Source organism: Aquarana catesbeiana, linkage group LG01 (assembly GCF_042186555.1).
Source record: "Aquarana catesbeiana isolate 2022-GZ linkage group LG01, ASM4218655v1, whole genome shotgun sequence".
NCBI classification, from domain to species: Eukaryota; Metazoa; Chordata; class Amphibia; order Anura; family Ranidae; genus Aquarana; species Aquarana catesbeiana.
Window position 1 is genome coordinate 194,804,217 of NC_133324.1, and position 17,520 is coordinate 194,821,736.

The 17,520-nt window shown below is 42.4% G+C and overlaps 1 protein-coding gene across 2 annotated transcripts in view; it reads left to right on the top strand.

Moving 5' to 3' along the window:
• Positions 1-274: 274 nt before the first annotated feature.
• The window catches only part of AP3S1 (adaptor related protein complex 3 subunit sigma 1), a 98,637-nt gene continuing 81,391 nt past the window's right edge, over positions 275-17,520 (top strand). Inside the window, exons 1-2 of one of the 2 annotated variants that reach the window (XM_073624648.1) lie at positions 275-577; positions 13,870-13,961. In XM_073624648.1, coding sequence (XP_073480749.1) covers positions 509-577; positions 13,870-13,961 — 161 coding nt within the window. In that variant the 5' untranslated portion in view covers positions 275-508. The remainder of the gene's footprint in view (positions 578-13,869; positions 13,962-17,520) is intronic. The other variant, XM_073624647.1, reaches the window with a different exon arrangement.

The following is a 17,520-nucleotide window of genomic DNA, read 5'->3' on the forward strand; positions in this document are numbered from 1 at the left end:
CCCTGTACTCGTCTTCATGGCCCTGGTTGCCATGGCAACAGCATCTAGTCAGGAAGTAGCTTTATAGGGGACAGAAATGGCACCCATGATCCTTAGAGCACCCCAAAGACACTGGGAGGGAACTATGACCGCACTGGCGGCGATTTCTGTGACACACTGCCTCCCGGTTTGTTAAGGTACTCTCTCCCTGCACCCCTCTCCCTTGAGTAGCCCTTGCAGTGTCGCCTTGTAATGACGTAGTGAAGCCCGAGCAGCGCTTTTCGTTCCGCCTGCGGTGCCAGTAGTGCGCTGATAAGCCGAGCTGTGGATCACATGACTGGAGTGACGTGTCTCGGGAAGTGGCTGCTGTCTGGCTGTTGATTCGGATTTGATCCCGTGTGTGTGTGTGTGTGTGTGTGTGTGTGTGTGTGTGTGAGGAGGAGCCGGCTGGACATCCGGGGATCAAATACCTGGACAGGGCAGAGCGCTCCGAGGCTCGAACTGTAGGTGGTGACAGCCCGGAGCCACCATGATCAAAGCCATCCTCATCTTCAATAACCACGGCAAGCCCCGGCTCTGCAAATTCTACCAGCACTACGTAAGTGCCGCCCCGGGGGGGGGGGGAGAACCTGGCTGGGGATACACCTGTCTCTTCTCAGGGCTCAGCACCACCTGTACCCACGTGTATTCTCAGCACACATGTGCTAGAGACATGAATGGATTCCAATGAGCCTGGTGTACACCATGGTGGGGCTTCCATGTACCCGGTACAGGGCCCTTCAATGGCCGGGCCACAAGTACATGAAAAGTGTATCCCTTTAAATCCTATGGAACTCATCGCACCAATGTGCTGGGCCTGCGGTGCATTTTTAAAGTCCTGCATGCTGCATTTTTGGTGTATATTTAAAAAGCACACCAAAAATACATCTCCCCATCGAAAAGAATGGAAAATGCATCAAAATGGCATCCGTGGTCCATTTTTGGAGTCAACGTGCACGTTTCACAGGTGCATGCTGGGAGGCAGGAATCCAGAAAATGCGTCTAAAACGCATAACACGTTTTATGTGCACTAGTGTGAAAGGGCCCTACGGACTCATGTTCATGCATGTCTCATTGCAGGTTTGTTTTGTGTTTTTAGGGCCCGTTCACACCAGAAAATGCACAGGAACGGTCTTGCAGACCTGTGCGATTTGAGTCCAGTGCCATTCATTTGAATAAGCTGAAATCGCACCAAAAGTAGCGCATGCACTACTTTTTAAAAACACACAGCAACCAGATTGCATGGTACTTTGGTACTATGTGATCTGGTGCAAGAAAATGCACTACATTTAAGTCTCAGTAAAGTGGTTCTAAATGCAGAAGGTTTTTTTTATCTTAATGCACTCTATGTATTTAGATAAAGCCCCCTAATACCTGAGCCCATCTCAGTTCATCGAATGTTGCACAAGAGTCTCGACTGTCTCTCAGAGGGGGGGCGGGGCCAAGCCATGGCTCCGTGTCTGAATGGACATACAGAGGCTCAGCTCAGTTGTCCCCATAGCAGGCGGCTTGCTATGGGGACACTCGGAAGGAGGGAGGGGCCAGGAGTGCCGGCGGGGGACCCCAAAACTTTAATATCACTTTAAAGTGGTTGTAAAGGCAGAAGGTGTTTTTTTTTTTTTTTTTTTTTGCGCATTTTGTAACGGAAGTAACGTTCCGTCTCAGCCATCTTGGTACACCCCGCACTCATCCGCAGTAAGCCTACAGTCAGAAGGCTCCAAGCGTACATCTTTATACACCCACCGGAGTCTTGCATTTCACACTTATTTTTAACAGTAAACTGAGCTTGTATAGTATTTTGGAATCCAAATGTTATTTTTCACTTATAGCTTTCAGAGTTTGTAAGGTCCCACGATATTTGCGCAAATGTTTATCATAACAATATTTTTGCTAAAAATCCATTAAAATCAGCTAAAAAAAATCAGGTTAGCAGATAAATATACACAGCAAATTATTACACAATTCCTAATAAATATAAAAGCTTAACCTGTATCGAGTTAATAAAATATTTGTAACTTTTAAATTGTGCCTTTTTGCGAAATGGTGAAAATTTGAACAGACATAAAATTAAAAATTTCTCTAAAAATCTGAAGGTTTAACTTTTTCCCTTACAGCTTTCAGAATTTGTGAAAAAACCCCAAAAGCATATGACCTCTAGAATAAAAAGAAGGTGCTACTGATTATTTAGACCCTATGGTATTTGCGCAAATGTTTATCAAAACAATATATTCACAAACAACACACTAAAACCATTATTAGCAGATAAAAAAACAGCTAATTTTAAAAGATTTCTGCTAAATTCCAACTAGTTGTAAAAGCTTTACCTTTATGGAGTTAATACATAACAAATATTTGTAATTTTTACATTGTGCCTTTTTGCAAAATTGGTTAAAATCGAACGTACCCAAAAATGTAAATATACAAATTTCTCTAAAAATCTGAAGGTTTTCATTTTTCCCTTTTCGCTAAATTTTCGCAAAAAATACACTAAAATCATTATTTTTACAAAACACAGATACAAACACAGCAAATTTTACAAAATTCCTAGTAAATATAAAAGCTTAACCTGCATTAAGTTAATAAACATTTTGTAAATTTTAAATTGCGCCTTTTTGAGAAATACTGAAAAGCGGAGGTACGCAAAAGTTTCTTTGAAAATCTGGAGGTTTTCTAAGAGGTAGTCTGACACACTGCATCACTGATCTGGGTAAAGAGCCAGAGGCTCTTTACCACATGATCAGCTGTGTCCAATCACAGCTGATTACGGTGTAAACAGGAAAAGCCTTGTATCCTCTCTTCCTCTATTGTATCTGACAGGCGCGAGTAGAGGAGAGACGATTGGCTGCTCTCCTGACAAGGGGCATCTGCGCTGATTGATCATCAGCGCAGCCCACCCAGGACCACCAGTGATGCCACCCAAGACCACCAGGTATTAACTTTAGAGGTGCCAATCGATGCCCATTGTAGATGCCGATCAGTGCTCAGCAGTAAAGCCTGCCAGTTTTTACTCATTGGTGCCACCTCACCAGTGCCCATTAGTGAAAGAGAAACATTACTTATTTACAAAATTTTATAACAAAAACAAAGAAAACTTCTTTTTTTTTAATTTGCAGCCTTTTTCTATTTGGCAAAAAACAAAACAAAAAACCTAGCGGTGATCAAATACCACCAAAAGAAACCTCTATTTGTGGGGAAAAGACCATACGTTTTTTTTGGGTACAGTGTTGCATGACCGCGCAATTGTCATTCAAAGTGCGACAGCGCTGGAAGGCGGGAAAGTGCCCTGTATTGAAGTGGTTAACCCTTATACTTTTCTGAGCCCTTATTCCATCCAGCGCTGTGCCCGTCTGCAGCAGCTCTCTCACTTTCTGGTCTCGCAGGTTTTGTTGAGGCAGCGGAATCCATTGGCTCCAGCTGCTATCAGTCAGATCCTGTGACGAGGGAGTTGGGGAGCTTGTGCGGCTTGACATAGAGGGGGAGGGAGGAGACTATCGTTTACCGCTGTGTATATGCCCACAAGTCTATAGTCATATGGGCTGCACAGATAAGAAAAGGGAGGAAATGAACAGCTAAAAAGGAACTGAAACTGGAGCATGCTCAGATGTCAACAGCTGGTTTACACAATCGCAGGCTGCAGTGGGGACTCAGACAAGAAGGAAGAAACCACCAACTGCAGGATCAACCAGGTTTATTGCTGTCTACAGAAAACAAATGCTCTAGTGCAGAGGTCTTCAAAGTCTGGCCCGCGAGCTACATCTGAGTTGTACATTTTATCCAGCTCATTAAGAAATTTGCGCTGTCAGTCTACTTGCCTTTACAAAATCTGCAGCTGTCAACAATATTCAGCAAGTCCCAGCAAGCAGCAGACAAAGCTGCTCTCTACCCCCTCCAGCACCGCCAAGCTGTGCCCTGGAGTTGGTTGCTGGGACCACTGGCGGCCCAGCAACCAATGATGTCATCAGTGCAGCACCTCCTGGCTCCCGCCCGCTGTTTACTTTAGTAATCTTTCTGCCTTCAGCCTGCTTGTGTAGCAGTGCATGGGAGTTGGAAGGTGCAGGAGACTAAGGCCTGGTTCACACCTATGCAGGTTGCAGTTTGCATATTACAGGTGCATTTTGCGTTTTTCAATACACATTTTTGATCCATTGAAGTCTATGGAACCAAAAACCGGAAAAAATTTCCTAGCCCTTTCCATAAAATGCACAGATGTGAACGTGACCCATAGGAAACCATGTTATAAATGGACTGTTAGTGTGTTTCTGCAAAACTGAAACCATACTAAAAAATGCATAGGTGTGAACCAAGCCTCAACTGTGCTGTTACTGTGCCAGTACAGTACATAAAGACAGCAATGTATGAGACAAAGGGGGCAATGTGCTGGACAGAAATGAGCCTTTCTGATGGTGACACGGATATGGAGGTGATGCTGATCAGGGAGGCTCAGACTTGGATGTGGAGGGGGGCTCTGATAGGGATTACAAAAAGATCCATGTAAAATGCATTCATTTTATTTAAATGTTATTCATTAATTTATAAATAACTTATTTTTTGGCCAGCAAAATTTTGTAAAATCTATGATGTGGCCCTTTTTATTTGAACTTTTGGCCATACTTCTTCTGTGGGTCACTGCACTCCTGTGACCCAGATTCAGCCGACAAAGGGCTAAAGCGTGCCGTCGGCTGATGTCACAGAGCCGGTCCAGGCTCTTGAAAATAATCTTGGGATGTGTGCAGATGCCTGACCAGCAGCTGGCCCAGCCTCTCTGTGCTCTGCTGAGAACCTGAGCCAGCCGCTTCTGCCCCCTCCACAGCCTGGCGCTCCAGTGTTCACTGGAGGGCAGAGCATAGAGTGGTAACTGACAGTCACTGCTCTGTGCTCAGAGCAGACCCAAGAACTCACTGATTAGCGGTAATAAAAATTCTAGGTCTATAAATTGCAATGTTTACTAGATATATAGAGTAGATCTCTGCAGCATAAATGGGATCTTGCAAACCTTCACACCATCGATTAAAACTGATAAACAATTTAAAGAAAAACAAAAATTCTTCTGTTACACCCCGGCATTCAGCCATATCCTGTAGTACTGGTGACAGCACTGGGCCCCAATATGGGATCCTAGTAAATCAGGGCACCCTAAATTTCATAGGAGAACAAAATTAGCATTATGCAGTATTACATTCCAGGGGAATTTGGGATCCTCAGCTTTCCCAAATTCCTTCGACAATCCCCAGTGATGTCTTGTTCACATATGCAAGCGTGCCAGTAGCCGGAGTGTAGGGCTGGCCATACATTATACAATTTTCTTATTCTATCTCATTCAATTTCCTTTAGGCTGGGTTCACACCAATGTGAATTGGATGTGGGTTTCCCCGCATCCAGTTTGTTTAGCAGGAGATTGTGACCAGCTCTTTATGGAGCCAGTTCACATATCTGTGCTGTGGCTCCAATGCGAATTTGCACAGGGGTCCTGTGCATCTTTTGGTCCTAATTCAGCCCAAAAATTCGGGCTGAAATTGGACCTGAAACGGTAAATGAGGACGCACTGGATCCCTGCTGTGCGCTGCATGCGGCAATAGTGTGAACCCAGCCTTAGATTTACCTTCAACAATGCAGTGCAAGAGCCTGCCTGATTGCATACAAGATGAAAGTGTTCAGGTTTGACCTCCCATTATATGGTTTTGGTTAGGGATGCACCGATACCATTTTTTTTTTCTCGAATGTGAGTACCGATACTTTTTTTTTTTTTTCTTTTAGTACTCGCCCATACCAATTACTGATACCTATCACAACTGTTTTGTTTTCACTTCAGCTGTCAGCAATGGTACAAAGCATTAAAAAGTTATTTACAAGTTAAATAATTTTTTTATTTTGCACTTTTTCAATGTGAAAGGTATATGTGTGTGTATGTATGTATGTGTGTAAAAATATTCACTAACAAAGCAAACAAAAAAAAAAAGTTTTAATTGTTTATCGTTTATAAAAAAAAGATTAAAAAAAAGCAGGAAAATAATTAAATGGAGGAGAATAGGGAGTTAAGACTGATTTGAGTAAATTAAGGGTTAATAAGGGGTTCAACTGAGAAACACTTGTTCATCCCTTTGATCTGCAGATGAAGAAACAGAAAGATTCAAAAAGAAACAATATTTCTTTTTATTTTAGTGTTGTTAATGAACATTGCTGGCTTTTTTTTTTTTTTTTTTTTTCTTTTTAAAACCTCCAATTACCGAACTTCTTTAACACTTCAGCTGTCCACAGGGGAGACCCACTGACAGCTCAAAGAACTGAGCCTGAAAGTATCGGTTTCAAGTATCTGTGAATTGGCACGAGTACCGATACTTGTGCAAATACTCGGTATCGGCACCGATACTAGTATCTGTGCAACTGTAGTTTGGTAAATCTAAAGGAAAATTGTAGAAGAAAATGTATATGTGTGGACAAATAATTTACATTTTCTTTCCAGTGTTTTATTGCTTTCCTTTTGTCTTTTTTTTAGACCTTACTAGGAAGCACTGTGCTGCTTTCTGTCCTATTTATCTTTCCTCATGTGACTATTTCTAGATAAAAGGATGGCTGTAACGCATCAGCTGTTGAAACGGTTGGCTAATCTGCTAAATTCCACAGTATATGGTCATATTACTTGTGAGTTTCCAGCTTACTGCAGCCACTATTACATGGAGCTGGTTACAGACATTAGTCTTTTCTTACAGAGCATTTGGATTGCAGGATATTTTACTACAGATGTTAACAAGTACACCATTTAAGAAATGGCTCCTTGCACTTGTCATTTTGTGTAAATGATATTAGAACGAAGCTCCAGTCTGTACAACCCTCGCTGTAATTCTGAGGATTTGCTGTGCAGAAAGTTGTATATGTAAATAGCCATGTACAGTCCGGAAAGGCTTTGATCTGTCTGCTGTTTCCCGCATGACTCCATGTGATGGGAGTTAGTGACAGATGTTGAAATACAAAGGGTGCATTTCATAATGGACTGAAAACGAATGTTTCTCAGCTGATTTCCAGAGAAATGACAACGGTCACTGATCTGTAAGAAAAAGTTATTAATTGAAGCCTGCTTTGTGTGCTCTAATTGCACTATAGGCTATGCATGCGGTAGAAGCAGACTGTTTTACTGCCCCCTCAACTGCCCATCAGAACATGGAGATGCAGCTGCTCAGGGATTATTAATAATAATAATAATAATAATAATAATAATATTACACAGGGATGAACACATGCTATGTCTGAAATGCTTTGCTTCATGGCGACGGCAAAAATTAAATGGAATGTCATATGTCAGCTGAATGTGCCACTGAGTGCAACCCATTCAAGTGCATAGGGTCAGTCTGCAATTTCATAGGTGCAATTTGCCAGTTAAATGCCCTCTGAAAGGCGATCCATTGCAGTTCACTCTCCAGTCCTTCCTCCTCCATGCTAATTGATAGACAGGTGCAGGAGACTGTCCTTTATGCTCGGAGCAAATCCCAGACAGGGAGCTTGGAGAAGCACTGCTGAGTGATCTGGAGTTAGCAGTGGTGATAACCTCTGAATAAGTGCTTTTTATACCTCAGTAAAGAAGATGCTTTATTGAGTGGTGATTTATTGGAATAAGTCATATATTAAAGTTAAAATAACTGAGACTTTTATACTACTTAAATAATCCATGGGTGCTAAATTAAAAGAAACCTTTCCACAGAGAAACATGAAGGCTGCCATTGCAGAGTTCTTCAGTGAATGCTAGTTTTCTGGCTGGTAGAGGTAACCTCCATTTAAAGAAACTTGGATATTCTGAGAATGCTGGTTACCAGGCTGTCTTTGGCTTCAGAACTTTTGGAGTCGATGACCTGAAACAAGCATGGTTATTGATTAGTCAGGATTACGTTGAAACTGATTTATTTGCATGCTAATGTGGATAGTGACAGGGAAATTGATGAAGCCGTTGAATGAGCATAACAGCAGGCAACTAGCATTATCAGAAGGGAGGTCAGAAATGGCAGTTTCTACTTTTTCTACTTAAAGTGGTAGTAAAGGCTCAGGGTGTTATTTTTTTTTTCCTCCTTTGTGCATTGCGTTCTATGCATAATTGTAAAAAAAAACTTCTGTGTGCAGCAGCCCCTACCCAATACTTACCCCCCCCCCCCAATACTTACCTGAGCCCCATCGCAATCCAGCGATGTGTTCGAGAGTCTCGGCTCTCCGAGGACTCTCCCTCCCCATTGGCTGAGATAGCAGCAGAAGCCATTGGCTCCCACTGCTGTCAATCACAGCCAGTGAGCCAATGAGGAGTGGGGGGCAGGGTTGAGCTGCAGCACTGTTTGTGAATACACGCAGAACAGTGGCTCGGGAGTGAGCCTGTTTGAATGTCCCCATAGCAAGCTGTTTTCTCTGGGGGCACCTGGCAGGAGGAAGGAGCCACGAGCGCCGGCAGGGGACCTGAGAAGAGGAGGATTGGGGCTGCTCTGTGCAAAAGTGTGTGTATGTGTGTGTATGTGTATATATATATATATAATTTTTTTTTTTTTTTTTAAATCTGATCTCAAGGCAAGATTTACACAGCCCCATGACAGTACAGCAAGGTGGATGATTCCACTTACAGTTAAAACTAAGATAAAAATACAAGGGCCTCCATAATGTATCTCTAACCACTTGCAGTTAGAACTAATTTACACTATGTGCGGTGACAGATGTTTCACTGCAATGTAAACGTTGATCTAACATAATGGTTTATAATTGAATGTTTTTCTAGTTTTATGGGCATGTTTCTGAAATGTCACTTTTACACTAGGTACTGTATAAGGATTATAAAGTCTTAGCTATGTAGGCAATAGTATGATGGTCCAGCAATCCACTTTACCATTTAAACTCCAGCTGCCGGTGATTGTGGATTTATTTTAGATAGTTGCCGCAATTACTACTACTTAGAATAAAAAGATCACGATTCTCGCAGTGTACAATCTTTCACATTATACAAAAAAATTGGCTAACTTTACTGATTTTTTTCCAAAAAATTGCATTTGAACAACTGCTGCGCAAATACAGTGTGAAATAAAATATTACAACAACCACAATCTTATTCTCTAGGGTCTCTACTAAAAAAATATATATGTTTGGGGTTTCTAAGTAGAGGTCGACCGATATGGGTTTTTCTCTGGCCGATACCAAAGCCGATATTTAGAAATCGCGGTGGCCGATGGCCGATCTATGATGCCGTTTTTGTTTTTTTTGTTTTTTTTTCCCCTTCATCTCATAAAATCTAACATTTAGACCCCTTTCACACTGGGGCGTTTTTCAGGCGCTTTTGGGCTAAAAATTGCGCCTGTAAATCGGCTCCCCTGCAGTCTGTGTGATATCCCGAGTGCTTTCACACTGAGGTGATGCGCTGGCAGGATGTTAAAAAAAAAGTCCTGCAAGCGGCATCTTTGGAGAGGTGTATACCGCTCCTCCACCACTCCTGCCCATTGAAATGAATGTGCACCGCTGCCAAAGCGCCTGCAAAGCGTTTTGGCAGCAGCGCTTCAGGGGCGCATTTAACCCCTTCTTTGGCTGCTAGCTGGGTTATAAGCGCCCCGCTAGCAGCCGAATAGCACCGCTAAAATGACGGTAAAGCGCCGCTAAAACTAACAGCGTTTTACCATCAACGCATGCCCGCTCCAGTGTGAAAGCAGCCTTAAGTAATAAGTGATACAGAAATTTTTTTACATTTAAGCATTAAACAAAACAAACCTCCAATCAGTTCACTTGTATGTATAATTTAATTTAGATTAAAAAAATAACTATCTTAAAAATTAAATACACAAAAACAGGTAATCAAAACTTTTGGACAAAAAAAAAATGGGCTAACTTTACTGCTTATAATTTTTTTTTTTCTTTTTATTTCATTAGTGTATTTTTTCAAAAAAAAATTGCGTTTGAAAGACCGCTGCGCAAATACCGTGTGACATAAAATATTGCAACAACCGCTATTTTATTCCCTAGGGTCTCTGCTAAAAATATATATATGTATGTGTGTCTATCTATCTATCTATCTATCTGTGTTTGAGGGTTCTAAGTGATTTTCTGGCAGAAAATACAGGATTTTTACTTGTAAGCAACAAGTGTCAGAAAAGATTTAGTCTTTAAATGGTTAAACTGAGAACTTCTACACACAGAGTTCAGTCTATTGATAAAAGAACCTGAAGAGATACAATGTTTCTTCTTATCAGACTTGGCAGGCTGCCCAGGGAGGAGAGAAGAAAACTTCAGACAACTTGAATTGACCTCTATTACAGAAGTCATTTGCAAGTCCCGCTGAAGTTATAATCGGCTTTTTTTTATCAGCACAATCGGCGATGCCGATTAAGTAAAAAAGGCCAAATATCGGCCGATATATCGGTCGACCTCTAGTTCTAAGTAGCTTTCAAGCAAAAAAAATGATTTTAACGTGAAACCAACAAATTTCAGAAAAAGGTTTAGTGTTTAAGTGGTTACACATTTACACACCAAAGTGTATTCCTTTGATCTAAAGGACAAATCGTTACAATGTTTATACTTAACCGCTTGCCGACCGGCTCACGCCGATATATGTCGGCAGAAGGGCACGTACAGGCAGATTAACGTACCTGTACCTTGCCCTTTAAGAAGCGGCTTGCGGGCCGCAAGCTCCGTGAGTGTGATCGCGGGTCTCGCGGACTCTATGTCCGCGGGCATACCCGCCATCGTCTCACGGAGAGGAAGAACGGGGGAAATATGTATGTAAGCAAGCATTTCCCTGTTCTGCCTAGTGACAGGACACTGATCACAGCTCCCTGTAATCGGGAGCGGTGATGAGCATACTAGCTCATTATGAAATGCTCACCTTGGATCAAAGCCCCCGCAGCGGTCCTCGTACACCACTCTGGCCGGAGTTACTTCAGCAATAGGCCTCGTCCAGAAGTGGTTAAAGTGGTTGTAAACCTTTACAATCCATAGATATCGTTTTAAATAGGAAAATAGTAAAGTTAGCCCATTTTTATTTTATTTTTTATTTTTTTGTTTAATGTGAAAGATGATGTTACGCCGAGTAAATTGATACCCAACATGACATGCTTTAAAATTGCGCACACTCGTGCAATGGGGACACACTTCGATACTTAAATCTCCAAAGGCTCTCTTTGGAGTTAGAGATCAAGTGCTAGAATTATTGGTCTCACTCTAACGTTCATGGCAATACATCACGTGTGGTTTGAACACCGTTTACATATGTGGATGCGACTTGCATGTGCGTTCGCTTCTGTGTGCAAACGGGGGACGGGGTGCTTTAAATGAAAAAATAAAATAAAAATGTATTTTTTTTTTTATCGCTGTTATTCCTATTACAAGGAATGTAAACATCCCTTGTAATAGAAATAAGCAGGACAGGGCCGCTTTATTGCGATATCTGGGGTCAAAAAGACCTCAGATTTTACATTTAAAAGCAAAAAAAAAAAAATCATTTTACTTTTACACACAAAAAAATGGGCCTTTCAAGGCCGGAGGGCGGAAGTGACGTTTGATGTCGCTCCAGTCCTCCAAGAGCATAGAGTTGAGTGGGGGCCATTTTCGACCTTCTAGACTGATCGACAGGATCATTTTCGCTGCTACCAACGTCTCTGATAAGCGGGAAAAACGACCAGGAGGAGGGAGGTGGCGCACCTCTCCCGCTGCCCATAAGAGTGATCCCGTGATCTATCTATCGTCTGGAAGTCGTTAAAAATGCACTCCCAAACTGGGTGGAAGGAAGAGCATGGAGTGCTAGACATAAGCCAGTGATGTCCGCTCTAGGGCACAGGAGTAATGGAGGAATGCTGGCTAGGCAGGATAGAGATCACGCTGCAGCTCACTGAAAAAACTTCTAACTTTGTGCACAGGGAAGGGAAACTGGCCGTTGTCAATGCAGCGATGCTTCCTGATGACATCACAGGTAGGAGATGCCGATATAGAGAGACTGTTGAAAAGGGTACTCCCTTCAAAAATGCATCTGTGTATCAGCATCTCCTATGTGTGACATCGCTGGGAGGCGTGTCTGCACTGACTGACTTGCAGTGGAATGAGATCCATGTGAATTTCTCCGTCTTCAAGCCAAAGGGAAAAAGCTGCAGCGTCACACCAAAAGGTGAGTATGTATGTTTGTTTATATTTTCTAATTTCCCCACAGTTCTCCTTTAGCAGTGGACAGTGCAGTCTCTATTTGGACTGACGTGGGAGATGGGGGGGGGGGGGGGGGGGGGGAGAGATGAGGCGGGCATTGGAGTGTCTTGCCATCCTAGGCAAAAGGCTGTGTGCTTCTGTTGATGTACACAGTGTAGAGAGACACAACTCTAGCCTGTGCATGAAAGAGTGACATCTATAGGATGCAGCGAGAGAAAGGAGCCACGCTGAAACTGGAAACCTGGGTCAGTGGTCATGGCACTAACTGGAACATAGACCAGCATTAAAAGGTAATGCAACTGCATATTCACTGCGGGATTCCGGCCAGCTAAAAACATTTTTTAAAGTCAGCAGCTACAAACATTGTAGCTGCTGACTTTAAATAAGTAGACTTACCTGTCCTGGGTACCCGCGATGTCGGCCACCCAAGGCCAACTCGTCCCCCTGGCTCTCGGGTCCTGGCACCTCGACCCTAGGTAAGGGAAACAGGCAGTGGAGCCTTGCAGCTTCACTGCCAGTTTCCTACTGCACATGCGCGAGCGGCGCGGCGATCTGTGAATGGCCCCGTGGTTTTCTGGGAACACACGCAGTTCCCAGAAGGCAACGGGGCCGCTCAGCTAAGAGCAGAACACGCCGCGGAATAGGAACAGGCAGATTAGGAAGACTGCCTAGCAACAAGGGTTCAGGTAAGTATAAAAAAAATTTTTTTATTTATTTATTTTTTTTTTAAGGATTTTTGGTGTAATTTTTTATTTTTTTTTTTTCAGGGTGGCCCTCCACTTTAAGGCCTCATGTACACTTCTGCTGCTAAACGGACGTTTAGGAGCAGTTGGGCATTTTTTTTCAGCTGCTCCTAAACTCTCCTCTTATCAGTACATGTACACACGGTCGTTTTATAGTAGTTTCTAGGCAGTTGTCGTTTAGAGGCCTTACTACTTTTGAGCCTGGAAAATGCTAATAATGCACCAACGCACTATATGCAAGCTTTATATACCATGTGATATTCCTCCCATCAGCCAATTATGCTTTACAATACACAGCTTGCATTACTTGATGCTGAAGTTGAGTCACCAACAGACGTTCCTCTGGTGACACGCTTTTCCTCATATTGGTGTCCATGCGCACTAGACGGAGTCTAACCTTTTCCAAGAGAACGTCAAAGGTGGCGACAACAGCTAGCTACAATCACACTGCTTTCTCAGCTGCTACTCGCACTGTTCTCTCACAGAATGGCTGAAATAGTTAATAAATACTTGTTTTTAGTGCTTTCTAATCATTTGAGAGGGTCTCCTGAGGTTATCTTTAGTAAACCCCTGAACGCAAACGCACGTTTTTAAATGTGGATTACTAGCTGTGATGTTCCAGCGTTCAGGAGAGGTTGAGAAAAATCCTGTATACATGAAGCCTAATTGTTACATTTTAGTTGCTGTGTGCAGTCAAATCACTAATGATTGTATGTGACCCTCTGATCATAGCAGATAATATGACTTGTCAGTAAAGTGATGAATCAATACTTCCCCTTCCTGGCTGGTTGATGGTTACACCATACGTACTGTGAACCACAGCAACCTATTTGTAACATGTTGTGTTTCCCGAGTTTTCATTATAGTATAAAATGACATGATCACTGACCCAGTATTGAAAACCTTGTGTCTGAATTGTTTCTAGGGCTTTATTTTAGTAAAATCCTATGTGTTTGTTTATTTTCAGAGTGAAGACACCCAACAGCAAATTATTAGAGAAACATTCCATTTAGTTTCTAAACGAGATGAAAATGTCTGCAACTTCTTGGAAGGAGGATTGTAAGTAGACAAGCTATTCTGTAACTTATTTCCAACTCCAAAGAACTGTAAATGCAAGTTAGAAGTAAAAGTTAACTTGCAGTTAAAGTGACACTAAACTCTGGTTTAAAAAAAATGAAGTATTGTAAAGATCCGGGGTGATTATGCTCAAGTGGTGTATGCTTTTTTTCAGGAACACCAGTCAGTCTGGACTGTATTTTTAAGAGCATAGCAGCCCAAAGTTCAAAGAAAATAACAGCAATCTTTCCTCGCAGGGGGTTCTGCCATCACTGTATAACACAAACTTCAACCTCCTGGCTTACTCACAGTTGCTTAACCACACGCCGACCGGGCCATAGCCGAAATACAGCTACAGCGCAGTCGGCTTATTCTGGGAGGGCATCCATGGACGTCCTCATAGAATCTCGCTCCCGCACCCCCCGGGAATGTCCGTGACCGTCAGGTCCTCCAGACCCGGTGCATCACGGAATGGGGTAATGACAGCGGCCCTTTACCATGTGATCGCTCCGTCCAATGGCGATCACTTGTCAATAAACCGGAGCTTGTCCGGTGCAGCTCCTCCCCTCTCCTCGCACCAATTGGCACAGTGTGCGAGGAGGGAGCCGGGTGCAGTAGCGTTGTGGGCTGTCTCTAGAGTGTCCACAGTGCTGATCTGTGCACATCCATTCATTCATCCATTCATTCATCCGTGCTCTATCCGTCCCTGGCTCATCCGTGCTCTATCCGTCCCTGGCTCATCCGCGCCACTACAGTGCCTATCAGTGTTTCACAAAAGTGTAATAGGTAGTCAAATTAGATTTGAAATGTATGTCCCTGATGGTGCTCCCTGCATGTTGGGCCTCTTTATGTGGCCAGACTGTGGAAAAGTCTCACACATGTTGTATTGCCTTACTCAGGAGGAGTAGGAGAATCTATTTCGGGGTGTCATTTTTTTGCTATGTGTTAGAAATATCTTATAAATGGACAACTTTGTGTAAAAAAAAAAAAAAAAAAAAAAAAAAAAAAAAAAAAAAAAAATGCATTTTCTTTTCATGTTTTCCAAAAACTTGTGGAAAAAAATTTACATGTTCAAAAGACTCATTATGCCTCAGAATATACGTTTGGGTGTTTACTTTCCAAAATTGGGTCATTTTGTGGATGTTTCCATTGTTCTGGTGCTCCAGGGCCTTCAAAAGTGTAAGAAGTAGTCAAAAAATGAAATGTGTAATTTATGTCCCTAGAACGCCTGACGGTGCTCCCTGCATGTTGGGCTGCTGTATGTGGCCAGGCTGTGTAAATGTCTCACACATGTGGTATTGCCATGCTGTGTGTGAGAAATAACCTGCTATTATAACAATTCTGTGGAAAAAAAAAAAAATCTTTTTTTCATTTTGCAAAGAATTGTGGGAAAAAAAATACAGCTTAAAAAAAACTCACCATGCCTCTTACTAAATGCATTGGATTGTCTACTTTCCAGAAAGAGGGTCATTTGGGAGATATTTGTACTTTCCTGGCTTGTTAGTGTCTCAAGAAATGATAGGCCGTCGTCAGTACATCAGGTGAGATCAATTTTCAGTGATTGCTGAATCACTTGTAGACTCTATAACTTTCACACGGACCAAATAATGTACACTGATTTGGGTTATTTTTACCAAAGAAATGTAGCAGTATAAATTTTGGCCAAAATTTTATAAAGAAAAATTACTAATTTGCAAAATTTTATAACCGAAACAAAGAAAAATGCATTTTTTTTTTTTTTTTAATTTTTTGTCTTTTTTTCATTTATAGCGCAAAAAATAAAAAACCCAGTGGTGATCAAATACCACCAAAAGAAAGCTCTATTTGTGTGAAAAAAAGGACAACAAATTCATATGGGTAGAATGTTGCTTGACTGAGTAATTGTCATTCAAAATGTGACAGCACTGGAAGCCTAAAAATTGGTCTGGTTAGGAAGGTGGTTTAAGTGTCCAGTGGGCAAGTGGTTAATCAACCTCCCTCCTGGAGCTTATTTGGTCAGCTTTATGCTGCTCGGTTGCGGGCCCCGTCTGCCACCTGCAGACATAAATGCCCAGACTGCCACCCGCAGCCTTAGACTCCTAGAGACCCCCTGTCCCTTTCCCTCGTGGAGCCGTCTCCACCTGGAACTCTCCTGACTTCTAGACCAGGCCTCAGGGTGGAGTACTGAGCACTCTTTCATGCCTGTCTTTGCAAAAACCAGGCTGAAGGTGCTAATGCACACAGTGAAGCTGGGTTGCCTCTCCACAGTATCTATTAACATAACCACTTAAGGACCCAGGCCTATTTTTGACACCTGTTTACTAGTTTTTTTTTTTTTTTTTTTTTTGTTTTCATTATAGAACATTACCCCCAAACATTCTATCTATCCATCTATCTATTTTAATTTTTTGCAGACACCCTAGAGAATAAAATGGCAGTTGTTGCAATACTTTGTCACACTGTATTTGTGTGGCAGTCTTAAAACCGCATTTTTTTTTACATTTTTACACCGTAAAGTTAGCCCAATTTTTTCTTTATTGTGAAAGATGTTACGCCGAATAAATTGATACCCAACATATCATGCTTCAAAATTGTGCTCACTCATGGAATGGCGACCAACTTTGGCACTTGAAAAGTGGAGGTCCCATGCTAGAAGTATTGCTGTAACGATCGCGGCCATACCTCACATGTGTGGTTTGAACACAGTTTTCATATGTGGGCACGACTTACTTATGCGTTCACTTCTGCGTGCGAGCTCGGTGGCACTTTAAATTTTTTTTTTTTTTTTTTACTTACCTGCTGTGTTGCAGTGGATTTGCACAGAGTGGCCCGGATACTCCTCTTCTGTGATTCTAGCCCCTCCCTCCTGTTGAGTGCCCCCACATTAAGAAGCTTACTATGGGGGCACCCGAGCCGCGTCACAGTTCCCTTTGACAGCAGTGGGAGCCAGTGGCGCAGCTGCTGTGTCTCAGCCAATCGGGAGGGAGAATCTTGGATGGCTGAGGCACTCGTGGACAGAGAGGGACCTCAGGTATGTGTTAGGGGGGCTACTGCATTAATGCATTAAGATAAAAACCCATCTGACTTTACAATCCCTTTTTTAAAGTGCAGATATAGAGTATAGTCCATTCCCATCAGTGATTACAACAGGTTCTTCATTCATCTGGGCTTTCTATTCATTAAAACAAATTAATTCTAACCAATAGAACCATGCATTCCTAATCCTTTCGTATTGGTTTATCAAGGTTGCTTGTAAGGTCCTCACAACTTTGATTAAAGTGGAGGTCCACCCTGAAAAAAAATTGCACAAAAAAATACCTAAAAAAAAAATGGAGGAAAAGGAAAAAAAAATTTTTTTTTACTTACGTGAAATAGCTGTTGCTAGGCAGTCTTCCTAATCTGCCTCTTCCTACGCCACGGTGATGTTGTCTCTTCTCCTCCCCGCGTTGCCTTCTGGGGAATGGGGCGCGGTGTGTTATGGGAACTGTGTGTCCCACAACACATTGCGTCCCATTCACAAAGTGCTGCGCGACTTGCGCATGCACAGTAGGAAATGGGCAGTGAAGCTTCCACTGCCGGTTTC